General features: G+C 40.7%; 2 protein-coding genes across 3 annotated transcripts in view; one reads left to right on the top strand and one right to left on the bottom strand.

The window, feature by feature from the left end:
• The window catches only part of HSPBAP1 (HSPB1 associated protein 1), a 59,192-nt gene extending 54,433 nt beyond the window's left edge, over positions 1-4,759 (bottom strand). Inside the window, exons 1-2 of one of the 2 annotated variants that reach the window (XM_082740647.1) lie at positions 4,556-4,741; positions 61-243 (exon numbers count right to left, since the gene is read on the bottom strand). Coding sequence is in view for 1 of the 2 variants with exons in the window: in XM_082740646.1 (XP_082596772.1) it covers positions 4,556-4,619 (64 nt within the window). In the remaining variant the exon portion in view is untranslated. Of the gene's footprint in view, positions 1-60; positions 244-4,555 lie in introns of both variants that reach the window. The other variant, XM_082740646.1, reaches the window with a different exon arrangement.
• Positions 4,760-5,797: 1,038 nt separating this feature from the next.
• SLC49A4 (solute carrier family 49 member 4) overlaps positions 5,798-19,373 on the top strand; it is a 72,114-nt gene continuing 58,538 nt past the window's right edge. The window contains exons 1-2 of the mRNA XM_082740692.1: positions 5,798-6,471; positions 14,553-14,646. Coding sequence (XP_082596818.1) covers positions 6,129-6,471; positions 14,553-14,646 — 437 coding nt within the window. The 5' untranslated portion in view covers positions 5,798-6,128. The remainder of the gene's footprint in view (positions 6,472-14,552; positions 14,647-19,373) is intronic.

The following is a 19,373-nucleotide window of genomic DNA, read 5'->3' as shown; positions in this document are numbered from 1 at the left end:
CTTTTCATCTGCATTCTCTGCTACCAATTCTACTCTAGTGGAACCAGTCTGTGTCCTCACCTTCCTCTGCGCCTTCTGGCCCTTTTGTGACGCAGGCTTTTCTCCATTCACTTCTACTCCGAGCCTTGACGGCCAGAAATGGCTTCTTCCATTCATTTCCATGTTCAAACTATACCACAATTTCAAATTACTCCAGGAAGTACAGACCAATTCAATTTTCATTAGTTCTTTCTTCTCTCAGCCCTAAAAGTGAAGGTGTGTAATATTTACTTTCCAATTAATTTCTTCCTGCTTGTGGTTATGTCTTATACTATAACTCTTTGTCTATATCTTCCCCCCCAAACTATATTGTAAACTGTATTTACAAGCTATTTTAAGGCAAGAGCTATTTGCTCATTGTATAAAATAGTCTTCTGTTTCTAAAATACATTCCAATATTTTTTGATAATGGAATGGTAATAAGTTTGCTCAAAAATTAACTTTCCTGGGGCCCCTGGGTGGCTCAGTGGGTTAAAGCCTCTGCCTTCAGCTCGGGTCATGGTCTCGGGGTTCTGGGATCGAGCCCTGCATCAGGCTCTCTGCTCAGCAGGGACCCCACTTCCTCCTCTCTCTCTCTGCCTACTTGTGATCTGTCTGTCAAATAAATAAATAAATGAAACTCTTAAAAAAAATTAACTTTCCTATGACTCCCACAATATTCATCATTATCCTGAATATACTGACCCTTTCACATCATGTATTTAATGTACGCACTTTTTTTTTCTACCCTTTGTTCACATAAGCCTTATGTAATTTAAAGCAAAGCCTTCTCTTCTGGTAGGATTTTCTCTATTTAACTTACTTTGTAATGGTAATAAACAGTCACCCCAAACTGGTGATTCTGGGGAGGATGACAGCTTAAAATGTGATTGAAAGTTCCACAGATAGGATACTGAGAATCTAATAGAAAAATACAAAGTCACCTGCAAAAATGTATATGCATGCTGAATTTTTCAGGGGAGCAAATCCACATTTTCATCAGATTTTTTTCCCTCCTTAGGACTTCAAGATTAAGAATCACCAGTTTCCCCTGGGGCCTCTGGGTGGCTTCAGTCAGGTTAAGTGCCCAACTCTTGATTTTGGATTGGGTCATGAGCTTGAGCTCTGCATGGGGCTCTGTGTTGGGCAAGGAGCCTGCTTAAGATTCTTTCTCTCGCCCTCTCCACCCCCCTCACCCATGCTTGTGTTCTCTTTAAAAAAAAAAAAAAAAAATTTCACCAGTTTCTTCAAAAAGTTAGAGAATTATCTTACGACCTAGAAATTCCAATTTTAGATACATGCCCAAGAAAACTGAAAACATGCTAACACAGAAATGTGCATATGAATATTCACAGCAGCATTATAGCCAAAAAGTACCAAACAACTCAAATGCCATCAACTGATAAATGGATAAACAAATGTGGTATTACTATACCATGGGATAGCACTAGGTCATAAGAAGGATTGAAGTACTGATACATGCTAAAACACAGATGAACCTTGAAAAGTGTTATGCAGGGGAGCCTGGGTGGCTCAGTCATCAAGCATCTGCTTTCGGCTCAGGTCATGATCCCAGGGTCCTGGGACTGAGACCCACATCGGGCTTCCTGCTCAGGGGGGAGCCTGCTTCTCCCTCTCCCACTCCCACTGCTTGTGTTCCCTCACTGTGTCTCCCTCTGTTGGAAGGAAGGAAGGAAGAAAAGGAGGAAGGAAATATTATGCAGCTTGAAAGAAGCCAGACATAAAAAGCCCCATATCATATGATTCCATTTATGTGGAACATCCAGAGTAGGCAAATATCCACAGAGACAGAGAGTAGATTAGTGACTGCCAGAGGCTGGGGAGAGGGTCTAATTGGAGGTGACTACTCATAGATACCAGGTTTCTCAGTGTGATGAAAATGCTCTGGATTTATAGTGGTAATGGCTACACAATTCTGTGAACATACTAAAAACCAATGAATTGTATTCATTAAAAGGCTGAATTTATGGAAAGTGAATACTAAATCTAAAAAACCCTCCTCTTACCCAACTGCATGCTTGATATCTTTTGCATCGTATTTCCCTACCTAAACTTTACGCATTCATATATTACTCTGAACCACCTCCTTTTTTTTAGGTTCCTAATTTACATGTAGTTTCTCAGGCTGGAAAATTCCAAAGTTCTTTCTAATTGTTTTTTCTCTCAGTTTCAATATCCATCGGTCACCAATGCCACCCTTTGTATTCATAATAAAAATGGTTTCCACTAATGAACATGAAATTCATTCCAGACACTATGCTAGATGATCCACAATTACCTTTAACTCTCACAATCATCATACATTTTACAGAGGACAAAAAGCGAAGCTTAAAGGGTACCTGTTCTTTAGTCTTTCTCCCTCCCATCTATCCTCTACCCTTCAGGCAGTGATCCTCCTAAAATAAATCTGATCATATTACTCCCATACCTAAAGCTCTTTAAAGGCCTCCTACTGTCATAAGTCCAGACTCCTTAGCTTGGTATAAAGTCCCCTTCACAATCCCACTTCCCTCACCACTTCTAACACCAGCTTCTTTGGGCCCCTGGATGATGCCATGCTCTTTCTCCTCCTGCCTTTGAATTGGCATAATTCCCTTATTCATTCACTCAAAAATTTGTATTAAGTGTCCACGTTGTGCCTGGGCATTCTACTTGCTGCTTGGGCACATGTGGTGAACAAAACAGATATAAGTCCTGCCCTCACAGTACTTAAGTTCAAGTGGAGGAAACAAAAATAAACAAGTAATTTCAGATTTTGCAATAAGTGAAATGAAGGAAGCAGGAATATCTCTGGTAAGGAGTCAGGGGAAAACTAAAATGAGTTTTAGTTGTTGGTCTGGTAAGAACTGAGGTGGGGACATACTGTGAAAGCTGAAGATTAAGAAACCAAGTATGCTAAAAATAGATAAGAGGAGAGGGAAGTGAGTGACAACAGATGCTCCTGGGGACATCAGCAGAGCCCAAGGATTTCTACAGGCTATGGTTAAGAGTTTGGATTTTATACTAAGTGCAATGGAATTCACTGAAGCATTTTAAGTAAGGGAGTGTCAATTTTTGCTAATAGAGAAGGGATTGGAGGGCCACAAGATAAAAGCAGGATTGCATGGCCTAAAGATATAGCAGTGGTTTAGCGGAGAAATGTGGATGATTTGGACAAGGGCCTGATAGTTAAGGAGGGAAAAAGTAGACAAATTAGATGCAGAATTGAGCTGACTTGCAAGTCATCCACTGAAAGTGAGAAAGAGATGAAGAGAGGATATACAGAGTTTAGAGAACTGTCACTGAAGGAAGTAAGCTTACCAAGGAAACAGATTCAGAGGATCTCAAGCCCATGCTGACTGAATATTCAAGAGGTTGATCATTTTCATTTTATACTGTCATCAACTTGCCCAGGACTTTTTCCAGCAAAATTCAGCCATATAAGTGCAGGTGCAAAGGGGACAAAAGGTTGGGTCCATCAAGGGTATGAGTTCTGCCAGAAGAATAAAAGGCAGGGAGGGACAAGGAAATGGTGCATCTTCAAGGGAGAGACCATAAAATAGAACATGCATTATAAACTGGACAAGAGGGTACAGATGGACAGAAAATGTAAGACTCCACGGATCGGAGGTATAGATGAAGTTCAAGAATTGTATCCTTGGGGTTCATAAGGGAGTTTATAAAGACGAGAGACTGTGGTCAGACAGGACCAAGTTATAATTGTTTCTTCAATTGGGATTGGTCACTTCCTGCTCTAGACAAACATGACTATTTGATCTCCAACCACAGCCATCCTGTTTTTCTGCTCCTTGTCTTCTCATAACCTCCCAGCACTATCACCTAAGTTCCTCAGGGACTCATTCAGTCTTAAAGGCTCACCGCCAACTACTCCTTCTTTGAAGCATTTATGTTTTCCCCAGGGGGATCTGATCTCCTGGTGACAGCCCTCACTCAACCTGTACTGCTGGTATTATTCATGCTACCAGGTATTAGCCATTCTTTTCCTTTCTAGGCCCCTTTGCGCAACTGGAAAAAGGCATTATTATAAACATTCAAAAGTCTCTAGATCTCTGGCAGTAGTACCCAGAATACTGTGCCAGGCACGGAGCAATCACTCAATAAATGCTGAGGTCTCTCGTACCTGGGCCACCCAACCTCACTGGTCACGTAAGGCAGGATTCCACCAGAATCTAACAAAAGCTCATAATCTCCGTTCATAAAAGCTCCAGATACTTCCATTTACCTCAAGAGTGGGCTCCCTCCACCTTCACAAATTTAATTTCAACCCATTCAAACCACCCTCTTGCGTTAATCAGCCCCGGTAGGATGGGAGGTTACAGGGCCTGAACGATGACTGGAAACCTGGCTGCCCCAATTTGAGAAAAGCCACGTTCACTAAAAAATAACAATTTTCCTCACAGTTTTATGCAGTGCAGATAAGACGTGAAATAAGAGCTAGACCAAATGGCCTCAGGAGTTGCCAGGAATGAACTAGCACAGGGTTGTACTCGTGGTCTGACTTCAGCCTGGCGCCTACCTTCCACCTCTCCAGCTCCAGCCGCAGGGGCCGTTTCAGTGGTCGCCCCCCGGGTGGCTGCCATGCCTAGCTCCGCCCCAACCCAAAAGGGGAGTGGAGTGGGAGTGGGTTCAGAGGACCGCCAAAACCCCGACTTTGGAGTCGCAGGGCAGGAAGCAGCCGCGGTAGCAACGCCGGCTCTCCCCCGGAAGCGCCACGCGCCCGGCGGTCACGTGACGGACGCCGGGCGGGGCCACGCAGGTTTGTTTTGATTCCCCGGTTGTTGAAATGTCAGCACGTGGTGTCGGCTGTAGTGCTTTGTATCTCCTCCAGACTTTAACCTTCTTTCATCGTGGTCTTTTCTAGGATTAGTTTCTGCTCCCCGTCTTTTTGCAGGCAGGTCGTTCTTCTCTGTCTTGCCACTTTCCTACACCCAACAATATTGGAGTTTTAGGGGATGGTTTGCATTCTGCGGGGCTGTGGAATGGGGCTCTGCCTCCGCTAACTCTGCAGCCGCGCTTACAAGGAGAGCTCGGGCTTCTCTTCCACCCTTCTTGCCCTTCTGGCAGCAACCTGACTCCATCTGGTTTTTGTGGCTTCTGGGGAATACGAACTTTAAGCAAACGTCCTTTAACTGCGTTCTCTGTGACTCATTTCGCGACCCACACAGCCAAATCTTTTGACCTATGGTTTCAAGGACAGTAACCGACAGCTGTCAGGCGTCTGGATTTATATAATGAAATAAACAACTGGCTGCCTGATCAAGAGGCCAACAGCCCCCACCCTTCTCACTTACTTTTCGTCTGGTCAAAATTGTAATGACCGGAGATGGATCTAAGTCGTTAGGGGCAGAAATCTTTTAGCCTTAACGTATTAATATATTAACATATGCCTATTAATGACAGGCAGGGGGTAGAAAGATAGCTATATCTTTTTTTATATACATACGAATGTCATTGACTAGTTTATAATCTCATTGGGTATTTAAGACAAAAGATAGCTAATAAAACTAGGCAGTACTCACTATCTGTGAAGAATAAATTATTTTCAAGGGGCAAATCCAACAACTCAATCTTATCCTATCACCCCCTTTAGTTTCTAAAGTTATCAACCCAACAAAAATAATAAATGCAATATAGAAGCAAGGAACAGCTCAAGTGACCAGAGGTATCCGAGTTGTTTATTGGATGGACACGTGATGTAAACTTAGGCACTTCCTCCAGCAATCCCAACCTCCTCTTAGCACAGCCCTTTTGGGAGTTTCCTTTTCCAGGGCTTAGTCGCGCTCCTCCCTCCTTTTTGGTTCCTCTTCGTCCTCCCTCAGAGACCGGGGGTCTCCTGCCTCAGTTTCCTCTCCATTACCCGCGAGGTGGGTGCCCTAGTGCGGTACCCCAGCCTCCTCCCAGCTCGCGGCACCTGCCCCGCCTTCCAGCCCCGGGCTGGCTCGCGCGGCGCAGGCGCACCGCCCGCGGCCCTGAGGCCGAGCCAGACCTCAGCAGCTTCTGCCTCCGCCTCCTGCGACCGTATCCGCGCGGGGCTAGTCGGCGGTCACCGAGACCGCGCTGGGCAGAGGCCCCGCGGGCCGCGCGTCGCCATGGGCGCGGGCTGGAGCAGCGAGGAGGAGCGGCAGCCCCTGCTGGGGCCCGGGCTCGGGCCTGCGCCGGGAGCTGTCTGGAGAAGCCGGGAGGCGGCGGCGGCGGCGCTGCCCGCGGCGGCCCCGGGTCCCGGGCGGGTGTACGGGCGCCGCTGGCTGGTGCTGCTGCTCTTTTCGTTGCTGGGTTTTGCGCAGGGCCTGGTCTGGAACACCTGGGGCCCCATCCAGAACTCGGCGCGCCAGGCCTATGGCTTCTCCAGCTGGGACATCGCGCTACTCGTGCTGTGGGGACCCATCGGCTTCCTGCCGTGCTTCGCGTTCATGTGGCTCCTGGACAAGAGAGGTGAGAGGCTCCGGGCAGTGCCGGCCGGTGCGGTCACTCCCCGGGCGAGCCAGAGCCCGCCAGCCGCCGCCCTCGGCTTCGTCTTAAGGGTTATGTGAGGTGACCGAGTGTTGCTGGTATCCCATTCCACACCAGGAACCCTCCGTCCCCAAAGCGACAGACATGGGGAGGCTTCTTTGCAGATACTGTACTTATGTTTACATCACTGTTACCCATTATGCAACAGCAGAGATTAAGTGATCTCTAAATGCTCATGTTTTTGCACGATGTGGACGTGAGAGCATTCCCGTGCACGTGCTATTTATGATTTCTACACCTGACCAAAATGACTGATGCTTTGACTTCAGAGGGATTTGGAGGTGTTGAGGGTGAAAGGTCAGAAAATAGACTGATGATGCCCAGATATGAGGAAGTATTGAGTTGGCTTTGCATAATAGATGACTCCAGCCCAGGGCTTTTGGGGAAACTACATCTGAGTGATTTAATTTCTCTAAAATGGTGCATGGCAGCTTTAGAGTGTGTGTTTGTGACTAGGACGTTGTGTCCGTTGAGATTTATGACTCTCAGATAAAGCATGCCAGGTGAATGAAGACTCTCTGAGGAATAATGTGGGCAGACGTTTCTCACTTTACCACTTGCCAGTGCGATTCTGTTAGGAGAAAAAAAAGAGGTCACACAACTAAATGATAAGGCATTGAAGTGTATCACACAGGTATGGGTAAATGATTCATGATCACTGTGATGTAGCTGCTGAAAAAGGAGGACGGTCTGAGGCATAGAAGTACAGCATCAACCAGAAAGAGTTTGATATACTCTAGTGTTTAGTCTGAGCATCAATTTTAAAACCATTGATGAGCCAGAGCACATTAAAAGTTGTGTGACAGGAATAATGATGTAAAAATCATAATGTATAAGATTAAGGGAAACTGTGTGTCAACCTTCACAAAGAGACTTGAGGCAGAATATGAAATATGCGAAGGTCGAGTAAAAGAGGAATTAGACTTACTGTGTGTAGTTCTAGAAGGAAGAACTAAATTGAGTGAAGCTACAAAAGGATGTAACTCAAAGCAATAAAGGAAGAACCTTCTAAGAACAAAAAGGTGTCAAGCCGTGAAGGTATGTCTCAACTGGCATAGAACTTCCAGATAGAGTAAGTACTTTTGCAGAAGATGTGTGCTAGATGCTGAGGAAAGTTTTCTTGTACTGAATGGAAGTTTTCTTTTCTTTCTTTTTTTTTCTTCAATTTTTTTAACTTTATTTATTTATTTATTTATTTGAGACAGAGCAAGAGAGAGAGCATGAACAGAGGGAAAGGCAGGGGTAGAGGCAGAGGGAGAGGGAGAAGCAGACTCTGTGCTGGCTCCAACCCAGAAACCAGGGATCATGACCTGAGCAGAAGGCAACTGGTTAACTGTCTGAGCCACCCAGAAGCCCCCAGATTGGAGGTTTTTTGTTTGCTTTTAAGCTGAATTATAGATGGTATTTGGATTTCACCAGTTTTTCCACTAACATCTTTCCCCCTCCCCCATTCCAGGATTCAATCTAGGGTTCCAAACTGCATTTAGTTATGATTTCTACTATGATTTCTACTTAATCTCCAGTCTGTTACAGTTCCTCTGTCATTCCTTACAAAGTTGGCTAAATTTAGGGGAAAATGTTATTTTGTTCTTTCTTTTTATTTACATTTTTGCCAGGAGCATTTTCCAATATTATTTTCTAAATTTAACCAACCTTGTTTTTATGGTAGAAGAATGTTAATTTTTACCTTTTTTATTATAATTGTATAATTGTTTGGCTAAATTAGGGACTACCTGTTCACTTTATTAAATAAGTTACTTTAGGAGTTCTTCAATAGCTCCTGTAACCAGATAGAGAATTCAATTTTATATTCACCATTAGTTGAAGCAAAGGAAAAGAAATTCTAAAATTCTCTTTTAAGAAGTGGTTTCCTTTTTAATAGGAGAAAACTAATATACTTTCATATATTGGCTGTCCTGCTGCAGATGTCCTGTCTGCATACATAGAAAGTAAGTTCCAACATTCTAAAAGATCTTGCTCCCCAGAGGGTAGATCATTGTCTGGTCTTCCTGCTGTCATGGGTCCCAGCCAGCTTAGCATAGAAGACTGGTTATTTTCCTAAGATGGGTTTTGTGCCCTCTTACCCATTTTCATTTTTCAGCAGAGATTAAAAAAAAAAAAAAAAAAAAAACTAGCTAGTGAGATAATAGGAGAGCCAAGAGCAAGTGAGCCCTAGAAGCCAAGTGAAGAAAGTTTCAGGGAAATAGTACCTAAATGTGTACTAAGTACTGAGAAAATAGATTTCACAGAACCTATATACTAATGAGGAGATCTAGGCAACAAACAAAATTAAATATTTAGTATGTCAGATGGTGATAAATACTATGTAGGACTATAAAACAGGCAAGAGAGAAAGAGAGGAGGTCATGATTGAAGAATGGAATGCTTGAAATTGAGATTGTCATGGATGCAGTCATAGTAAAGACAAGGTCAGACTATAAACAAGAGAACAGACTACTGAGGTATAGAGTAGAGGACATGATTATAGAACAAGAAGTCAGGACTGGGAGGTAGGGATGTTGAACTGATCATCTAGTGGATATCAAAATCACCAGGTTTATGAAAAAGTAGTGTCATAGGGTGGAATAACGAGCCACGACATTTGCAAATGGTGAGGGTGAATACCCTGGAGACAGGTGTGTGGTAGTTTCTAGACAGCTGCAGCAAGGATTTTCGAGTATGAAAATTAAATATAATTAGATTGATGGCTGTTCTGGCCATGATGGAATATTGGGAACTGGGTTTCAGTGTAATTTTCAACTAAAAACAAAAAATTAAAGTATATGAAACAACGTTTTCAGACATTGGATAACAGGCAGGATAGGTTGGTGATCCCTATGAATGTTTCAGCCAACTACCTGGAGAGAATTTCCAGGTATCAATGTAGAGATGGGAAGCCTAGACTGAGTATTGCAGGTAGGTTGAGGAGACATTTTAAGAATTGCAAGAGACCAACTTAACTAGAATACTTAGGGTGGAATACCAGAGAGGAAAAAAGCTTTACAGAAAGCTCTGGATCTATACAGAGTTTCTCTTGAGTCTTCAGCCGATAACTGGTCGGCAGATACTTGTGAGCAAAATAGAACAGGTGGAACAATTCCCAAAGTTCACACAAGGCTTGGAATAGTTCACAATCCCAAGACCAGGAAGGGAGAAACCTCAAAATGCATAAGAGGTTGGGTTGAATACTCATAGGGGCATTGCCTCAGTTTTAAAGACAAAAGAACCCTAAACTAAAGAATGCTTTGGTTTCACCTAATAAAGTGTGAAACTATGCCTCAGAAAGATCAAAAGTAACTCAGCTATATCTCACAATATCATTCACAAACGTTTGAAAAAGTGCAAAAAAAAAAAAAAAAAAAAAACCATCATCCAAAGAGGTAAAATTCAGAATTCCTGACATTGAAATAAAAATTTACCAAGCATGCAAAGAAGCAGGTAAATACAACTTATAAAGAGGAGAAAAAACAATGAATAGAAACAGATCCCAAAATGACACAAATGGTAAGTTAGTAGACAGGAACATGAAAACAACTACTTTAGATATTCTATGTATGTTCAAGAAGATAGATGAAAGCATGAACATATTAAGGAGAGACACAGGAAACATAAAAAGACAAACATTAAAAGACCAACATTACATTTCTATAGATGGAAATGCAATATGACAAAAGAAAAAAAAAGTGTACTGGACAGGATTTAATAGCAGATCAGACATTGCAGAAGAAGAGATTAGTGAACTTGAAGACAGCAATAAATACTATCCAGAATGGAGGCGAGTGGGTAAAAAAGACTACAAAGATAAACAAAAACTCCACCAGCATCAGTGAGCTGTGGGACCGTTTTAAGTGACCTAATATACATGTAATTAGGAATCTAGAAGAGAAGAGAAAAGGGAAGGGCATAGAGTAAGATGAGGGTGGGTTCCTCAAATTGGAGACATAATGGCAAAAAAAATCTGTATCTATAAACCCACAACTTTAAGAAATACAAGAATTCTGGGCGCCTGGGTGGCTCAGTGGGTTAAGCCGCTGCCTTCGGCTCAGGTCATGATCTCGGGGTCCTGGGATCGAGTCCCGCATCGGGCTCTCTGCTCAGCAGGGAGCCTGCTTCCTCCTCTCTCTCTCTGCCTGCCTCTCTGCCTACTTGTGATCTCTGTGTCAAATAAATAATAAATAAAATCTTTTAAAAAAAAAAAAAAAGAATTCTAGCAGAAGAAACATGAAGAAAACTACACTGAAGCACATCATAACCATATTGCTTAAAACCAGAGAAAATCTTAAAAGTGCTGAGAAAAGAGACCAAGGGAGCAGAGAGCAATAGTGATCCGAAAATGCTGGGGAAGCAGGGTCATGGGGGGAGAGGTTTTGGTGGGATTAAGAAGGTGAAGAGAACTTTTGGAGAAGGGCTTGAGAATGTAGGGATTCCACTGATTCACTGATTGTGAGCCTTCCAGAAGGCACAGTGGCAAGGTTTCAGGAGTTGGGGAAGCTGTAGAGATGAGTTCAGATTAGGGGACATATGAAGCCACATTTGTACAGGGATGACCTGTGAATCTTGGGTCTCCCAGGACTGATGTAGACGGGAAAAACAGGCACAGTGTTATTGTTTCTGATGGTTTCTTTTCTTTTCTTTTCTTTTCTTTTCTTTTCTTTTCTTTTCTTTTCTTTTCTTTTCTTTTCTTTTCTTTTCTTTTTAAAGATTTCATTTATTTATTTGACAGAGAGAGATGACAAGCAGGCAGAGAGAGAGGAGGAAGTGGCAGGCAGAGAGAGAGGAGGAAGCAGGCTTCCTGCTAAGCAGAGAGCCCAATGCGGGGCTCCATCCCAGGACCCTGAGATCATGATCTGAGCCGAAGGCAGCGGCTTAATCCACTGAGCCACCCAGGCGCCTGATGGTTTCCAAAGCAGTTTGGGGTGGCAGGGCTGTGGCTTTTGGGGAAATGGAGACTAGAGCTCTCCTCACCAAGAACAAATAAGAGCTCGTCTTCTCTCCGGTTGATGAAAGTATAGAGTCTGAGAACAGTCTTACCAGATGAACTTTACAGCTATAATTAATTTCCTATACATCCAGTATGGATTTGTGTGTGTGTGTGTTCCAGTTAACATTGTATCCTGATTTTTTAGACAAACCTGTTGTAGAGATGCCATTCCTGTGCCAAATCAGTTCCCAGCAAAAGGAATTATTTCATCCACGGGAAGGAAGCTTCCTGCAGTGTCCGTGCCTTATTTGAATAGAATTTATTTTTATTTTCAATATGTTTGGTTTTCTGAAATTGTTCTAATACCTTTCATTAGATGTTTTTTTGCACTCACATCCTAATACTGTAATCACTTGGGATCTATTTATTTACATAAAAGTACTAGATGTCTCATAGGCTTATTTTCCTGGAGTCCTCCTATACCTCCTTCCTAAAGTCAGTTGATGTTATTTTGATTACATGAAATTAGAGAGTCCTGCCTTGTTGAGATTCAAATGAGATAAAACATTTTATTTAGAATTGAGCATCATCTGGGGTGGGCTAAGTAATAATTGGCAACAATTAAAAATAAGCAAGAAAGCCACAAGCTCTAACTGTGAGGTGCTTTAATAATCAGCTTTTCAGAACTTCTTTATAATGAAATGTATATATTTAGCTGTTATATTACCATTTATTTGATAAGAACTATAATTGCATAGAAAAGTGTGCCAGCCTTAAGCAGTAATAATAGGAAACTGGGTTATTTGGACTATATGGCCATAAACAATGCCTCACTGCTTACTTGGTGATTGCTTACCTTAATTATAAACCAAATACTTAGGAAAAAAATAAATACCATGTAGAAGGTAAAGCCTTATAGTCCCAAATCTGTAACATTTTAATCAGTATCTCATAAGACGCCCCATACACCCTTATAAGAATAACATTTCGCAAGTTTAGCATATTTATGACCATGGAGTATACTTTTTATTAATTATACTCTATTTCCCATGGCTATAATGTGGGTTTACAATTTGTATTCTGTTAGTAGAAGCAGTAAATGAGCAGTATGTATGTATTACTTCTTACTGGGAAGCACAATTTTCTGTGATATTCCTTCTGCCAAATTCTATTAATCATATTCAAATCATATAAGAATATTATAAAGCTAACTCAGTTCATATCACAAATTACCCTCAATGTGGCATGTTTGTGCCTGATCCAGATCTCGAGTTTATTTTCCTTGCTATGTTTAATCTGCATAATTACAGTTTTGTTGACTTTCAGTTTCCTTGGTTAAGAAACAGAATTCAGCTGAGTGAATTTAAAGATCTTACTGGCTTTATTCAACGGTTCACAAATCGGGCAGGATCTCCTCTAGCATAAAGAAAGGAGTTCTGGGGCGCCTGGGTGGCTCAGTGGGTTAAAGCCTCTGCCTTCGGCTCAGGTCATGATCCCAGGGTTCTGGGATTGAGCCCCACATCAGGCTCTCTGCTCAGCAGGGAGCCTGCTTCCCTCTCCCCCCGCCCCCGCCTGCCTCTGTGCCTGCTTGTCATCTCTGTCAAATAAATAAATAAAATCTTTATAAAAAAAAAGAAAAAGAAAAAGAAAGGAGTTCCAAGGGCTGTACAGAATGAAAGACTTTTACAAGCAGAAGGGACTGGGAACAAGCATGTTATACTAGCAAAAAGTAGACTGTTGTGGCAAAGTCATTTTCCTTTAGGGGCTTGGAGGGGGTCTGTCAAGCAGATCGCCTCACTAGCACTGATTGATTAGAATAGTGTTCCATTTCTGGGAGAACCAAACCTGTCATTAAGTCAAGGCAGTTTGGTGGCATGAAGCTTAGCATGAGCAACTCCATTTTGGGTCTGTTGTCTCATTTTAACACCTTCAAGTAAAAAAGCCCTTTGAAAACCAAAATGCTTAACTATCTCCCCTCTGTCAAAAAGAGCCCTGGGGAAAAAATAATAATTTAGATTTAAAAATTTGCATTCAGTCTATTCACTATGAAATGGTTTCAAGGAGGCATTGAATTTGGGAGAAACTGGAAGAAATGTTGGCGCTTTCCCCACATGCTCAGCATGAGCCACCTGTGTGATGTGACTGCCGCAAATAGATGGCATTAGTGTAGTAGTGACAGAGCGTGGCGTTCCAGCAAGTAAGAGTGTATAATCCCATTGTATTACTCTGCCATAGCTAGAATATTGTGTCTATTTTTGATTACCTTATTTTAATATTGCTTTTTACCTTGTTATCCATGTGACCAACCCCTGGCACACATTTTTAAAATTTATTTTCAGCATAACAGTATTCATTGTTTTTGCACCACACCCAGTGCTCCATGCAATTCCACTGGCACACATTTTTAAAATAATTGATTATATTTGGGATAGAAGGGGAATGCTACTTGATCCATATTATATAGTCCTAAGCCATGCCTTTTTTTTTTTTTAACAGTATCATTTTATAAATTGAAAGCCATCTGGTAAGTCAAGAAAAATTAAAAGACCATTGTTGTATTCATAATCAAAGGTTTCTAAAGGACCACCTCATATAACAAGCATTAGCTTGTCCTGATTATTAGATAAAATACAAAATTGGCCAATTGTCATTTTTCAAGAAAATTTAAAGCCGTGACCTTTCTACCTTAAACTATTTAGGGGCAGTTTAGAGTTTTTACAGCTTGCATTTGAAAATTGGAAATTTCATATTGGAAGTATTAAACTAAAATACCTAGTCCTTTAAAATTATTTTTTGTATTTTTTACTGTTATATGTGAACAAAACATTGTAGCCTTTCATTTGAAAAACTGTACCTAATGGAGCTTCTTCCTTGATGTGATCATTCAAGTTTTCTATTAATGTTAGAATCATTTCATTTTCAGCATGGAGAATTTTTTTCCCTATGTGTGGATTTTTAGCAAAAAGTTAAAATATTAGAATACAGCATATCTGTAATTGAGTAAAAAATCTTTGCTCTTAACACTGGACTTCACATGAAAAGAATATAAAAATTACCCAGATATTTTTTTGTTTCCTTCTAGGTCTTCGGGTAACTGTGCTTCTGACATCCTTCCTTATGGTTTTGGGAACTGGTCTAAGATGCATACCTGTATCAGACTTAATGCTTAAAAGAAGGTAAATCCTATAAATAACTTATATTTTTCCCCACATTTTTCTTCTTTTGTTATGAAAATATATGTTTGGTTATAAGCTTTTAGTAAACGGTTCTATTTTTTAAATAATATTTTTAAAGATTTTATTTATTTGAGAAAGAGAAAGAGAGCACACAAACAGGAGAGGGGAGAGCAGGCTCCTGGCTGAGCAGGGAGTCTGACACGGTGCTGGATCCTGGGACCCTGAGACCATGATCTGAGCCAAAGGCAGACGCTCAGCTGACTGAGCCACCCAGGTGCCCCTAAGTGGTTCCATTTTTAAGAGGATCAGTAGAAGGTCATAGTTATATTAGCATTTATTTTTTCCCTACATGATTAGTTCAGTGGACATTTCTTAATTGTCATATGGAAGATGACTGCATTGGTTTTTGTGTAAATAAAAAGTGAGCAAGTTAATCTTTATGCTATATAGGAGCTGTAATAACCACAGGAAAATAATGGTATAACATAAGGAAGAATGTAGCTAATGCAGCAGAAGAGGTATAAAATTGTCCCGAGAGACTGAGAGAAGTTTTGGCGGAGTATCAAAAAGAGTTCATGAAGGAGGTGATAATTAAAGTAGGCATTGAAGGAAGAATAGACCTGGAATTTGATAACGATAGGGAAAGAATATTGCAGAGTAGAGGAATAACAGGAACAAAGACATGGAGCCGGGTAAGCATAGGCCTCTTCGGGATGGTTTGCTAGCTGCAGTTGTGTACAGCAGCATGTCTGCTCCTGGGTCTGTGGATTTATTCTCAGAGGCTACGAGGTATACAAAGATTTTAAAGTTTTGTTTTCCTTTCGGTTAGAATATTAAAAATCATTTTAGGGGCGCCTGGGTGGCTCAGTGGGTTAAGCCGCTGCCTTCGGCTCAGGTCATGATCTCAGGGTCCTGGGATCGAGTCCCGCATCGGGCTCTCTGCTCAGCAGGGAGCCTGCTTCCTCCTCTCTCTCTCTGCCCGCCTCTCTGCCTACTTGTGATCTCTGTCTGTCAAATAAATAAATAAAAATCTTTATAAAAAAAAATCATTTTACCACTAATAATCTGTAATTAAAAGATACTTTTATTGACCAGAATGTCATTTTCTTACATTAGTGTTTCTCAAACTGGGGTCCTTGGATGTGATCTTGAAGGTCATTGAAAAGTTTTTCCTCTTTTAAAAGGACCCATAAATTATTCAAGTTTGGGAGACACTCATCTATAGGTTAAGGTATAAAAATGGGATGTAAATAGATGAGTTTAGAAAAGGTTATCCAGATTATGAGGGATCTTGATGCCATTAAGATGTAGAATTGTGATTCTGCATCTATCTTGATGTAGAATTGTGTTTTCCTCACAGGGTAGTTGTGAGCCACTTAAAAATTAAAATTAATTTTTTATTAAAATTTTTATTTTAATAAAATTTTTATTAAAATTTTTAATTAAAATTAATTTTTAAGTGGCTCACAGCAGCAATAGGATCTAACCTGTGTTGGGTAAATTACTGATTTGAGGTATGTGGGATTGATTACAGAAGGTGGAGGTAGCTGGGAGGAGACCAGGAAAGAAGTGAGAGCCCAGACTGGAATCATTTTCTGTTTATTCATTTATCAGTTCACTTGCTCAACGAAATTCACTGAGCTCCTATTGTGTGCCAAGCTCTCTTCTGGACATGGGGAACACAGCAGAGAATACCAAAGACAGATCCTTGCCTCTTGGAGTTTCCATTCTGCCTGGGGAGACTGGCACTAAACTAGATAAATAAATAAAATATGTACTGTGTAATGGAGGAAAAAATAAAATAAGAAAGAAAGATCTGAACTGTCAGGGGAAGGAGGGTGAAATTTCAGAAAGAATGGCCAAAAATGAACAAACCAACCAAAACAAAAAACACCTTACTTGGAAGATAACTTTCGGTGGTAAGAACCCAGAGGAGTGGACCATGCATTATCTGGGGGCCAAGCATTCCGGCAGAACAGCAAATGTAAAGTGCTAGAAGGAAAGAGCTCTCCTGGCAGGCAGGCTGGTGCGCCTGGAGCCAAGTGAGACATGAGAGGCTTCGTGGGAAGGGTGATAGGAAATGAGATCAGCACAGTTATAGGGTGGTGGTGGGAGTGTGAGACAAGATCCTTGAAGACCTTAGCTATTTCTGAGCTAGGAAACCACTGGTGATTTTGAGCTGAGGAGAACCCTGTCACAAGCTGCTTTGTGGAGAACAGATTGAAGATGGAGGTCAAGGGCAGGAGTAAGAAGACCAGTTGGGGAGCTATTGCAATAAATCAAGTGAGAGATGATGGTTTCTGGAAAGCTAGTCTTCATCTCCTATCCTTTTGAGTGAGGTTTTAACAGGTAAGTTTCATTATTGTGTTTGAGATGTTCTTAATTTTTCAAACATATGGCAACCAGTTTTAAGATACAAATTTCAGTAATCTTAATTTTAATAATGCATTCCTTTAAAAAGCCCATTAATGTTTTTATTAGCTCTTCTTCTGTTTTGAGCCATCCATACTCTTCTCTCTAGTCTTATTTCCCTTTATATCCTTTCCAGATATAAAACTCCAACAGTACTAAAGAATTGAGTCTCCATCTTAGTGAAGAAGGTGATATGGAAAAGAAATAGAGCTCATAAAGAAATGTAAACAAAGATAGAGGAGATGAAAGAGAATTGCTAAAATAAAGAGTTCAGAGAGATTGGATCTTTGATAAAAAGAGAGTATAAATTGAATTTTCAGTCATTGCGTGTTCAGCTATAAAGAATGTAGGAATATTAGCCCTTTAAAATGAGGCTTTGTTTTATGTCCATGCAGTATCTCTTTTAAGCAGTAGTATTAACAATGCATATGCAGCTGTTAAAATGAAAATGCTACAATTAAAATCTGTGTTTTTGACTAGTAGGTTCAGTAGATCACCACTTTTAAGCTTCCATCTCCATCTGATACTCAGCGGGAAGGGGTAAAGACCTGTAACATCCATTTGGCCAGCACTGAAAAGTATTTGGCAATCTGCGTTTTTGTGCCCCTGTTTTGCTTGGCACTTTTTGAGCCTCAGACCCAGCTTCTAGAATAGTGTCCCTGCACCCTTGGCTTCCTGTATTTTAGCTTCAGTAGGTCTCCAGACGTGAGAAAAGCAGCTTCTGATGGGCTCTTTCCTCAACCAAGACTCTTTTCACCACCTCTTAATGGTGTTCTATCACTGCATAGTATCAGTATTTCTTTTACCTGCATAGTACCAGTAAAAATTCAGGAAAATTCAGTTCTTTTCTTTTCTTTTCAGATTTTTATTTATTTGACAGAGAGAGAGAGCCCACAAATAGTGGGGGCAGCAGGCAGAGGGAGAGGGAAAAGCAGGGTCCCCACTGAGTAGGGAGGCCGATGTAGGACTTGATCCCAGGACCCTGGGATCATGACCTGAGCCAAAGTCAGCCGCTTAACCAACTGAGCCACCCAGGCGCCCCAGGAAAATTATTTTCTACTTCTAGTGACATCATGGATGAATCAGGAACTTAGACTAATGCACCATAAGGCATTTCTTCTATGATCAAGAAACAAATCATACCAAAAGTATTTCAGATGGCATTGCTGTATATAGCACTGGATGACATGGCTCTGTAGCATGAAGTATGATATTGCATGTCCAGTAAACAAACCATTTAAAGATTTCTGGAAGGTGAACTTGCAGTAAGTTTTATCTGCTTTAATTGTAGATGTAGTCAGTGATCCCTGTAACACATGTCATGTTATCTTTTAATTAATTAATTTTCATTAATATAAATAATAGGTAACATTTACTAATGTGCTATATAGTTAAATAGGATGGTTCTAGTAAACATAGTTTTTTTTTTTTAAGAGATATATTTCACTTTGAAAAGCTTGCAGCTGACAAAATTACATTTAAAATGACCAACCATACCAGGGGGGCCTGGCTAGTGCAGTCAATGGAACATGCAACTCTTCATCTCATGGTTGTGGGTTTGAGCCTCATGTTGGGTGTAGAACTCCTGAAATAAAATCTTTTTAAATTAATTAATTAATTTAAAAAATGACAATACCAGAAAAGATTCCTACTAAAATCTTCCTACTAAAAGATAAGTCCCAGAAGCTATTAAAGAAAGGCTTCATACATTTAAGTAAATAAAAATTTAGAATATCTGCATGATTAAATATACTATAAAACAAAGTCAAAAGACAAGTTAAAAGCTGGGAAATATTTGCAGCAGTAAAACAAATGGGTAATTTCCTTAGTTGAAAAGAATTTCTTCAAAGCAATTAAAAAAGCAACTTAGTAGGAAAATGAGTGACAGATATGAGCAAGTAATTACAGAAATTAAAATACATATGTCATAAGCTTAGGGAAAGATGCTCAACTCTGTCATAATTAAAGAAATGAAAATGAAAATAGTATGTAGCTGTCTTTATTGGCAAAGATAAGAAAGTGTGATAACATATGTTGCTTGGGGTAGGAATACAGGTCCACTGATGTGTGAGTAGTTTGGGGTATTCCTATTTGGAGGACATTTTGGCAGTATTTATTAGATTCAAAATGCAGTATGCTTTAACCCAGTAAATTAGCCCATATGTGAAGTTCTACCAGTTTGCAGGGATAACCATGTTTATGCAGCCTTGCTTGTAATAGTAGAAGGCTATTGTCAGAAGGCCAGTGTCTTTGGGACGTCTGGATGGCTCAGTTGGTTAAGCATCTGACTCTTGATTTCGGCTCAGGTCGTGATC

The sequence above is a fragment of the Mustela nivalis genome (assembly GCF_964662115.1).
Source record: "Mustela nivalis genome assembly, chromosome: 1".
Lineage (NCBI taxonomy): Eukaryota > Metazoa > Chordata > Mammalia > Carnivora > Mustelidae > Mustela > Mustela nivalis.
This window is presented reverse-complemented; position numbering and strand designations above follow the sequence as displayed.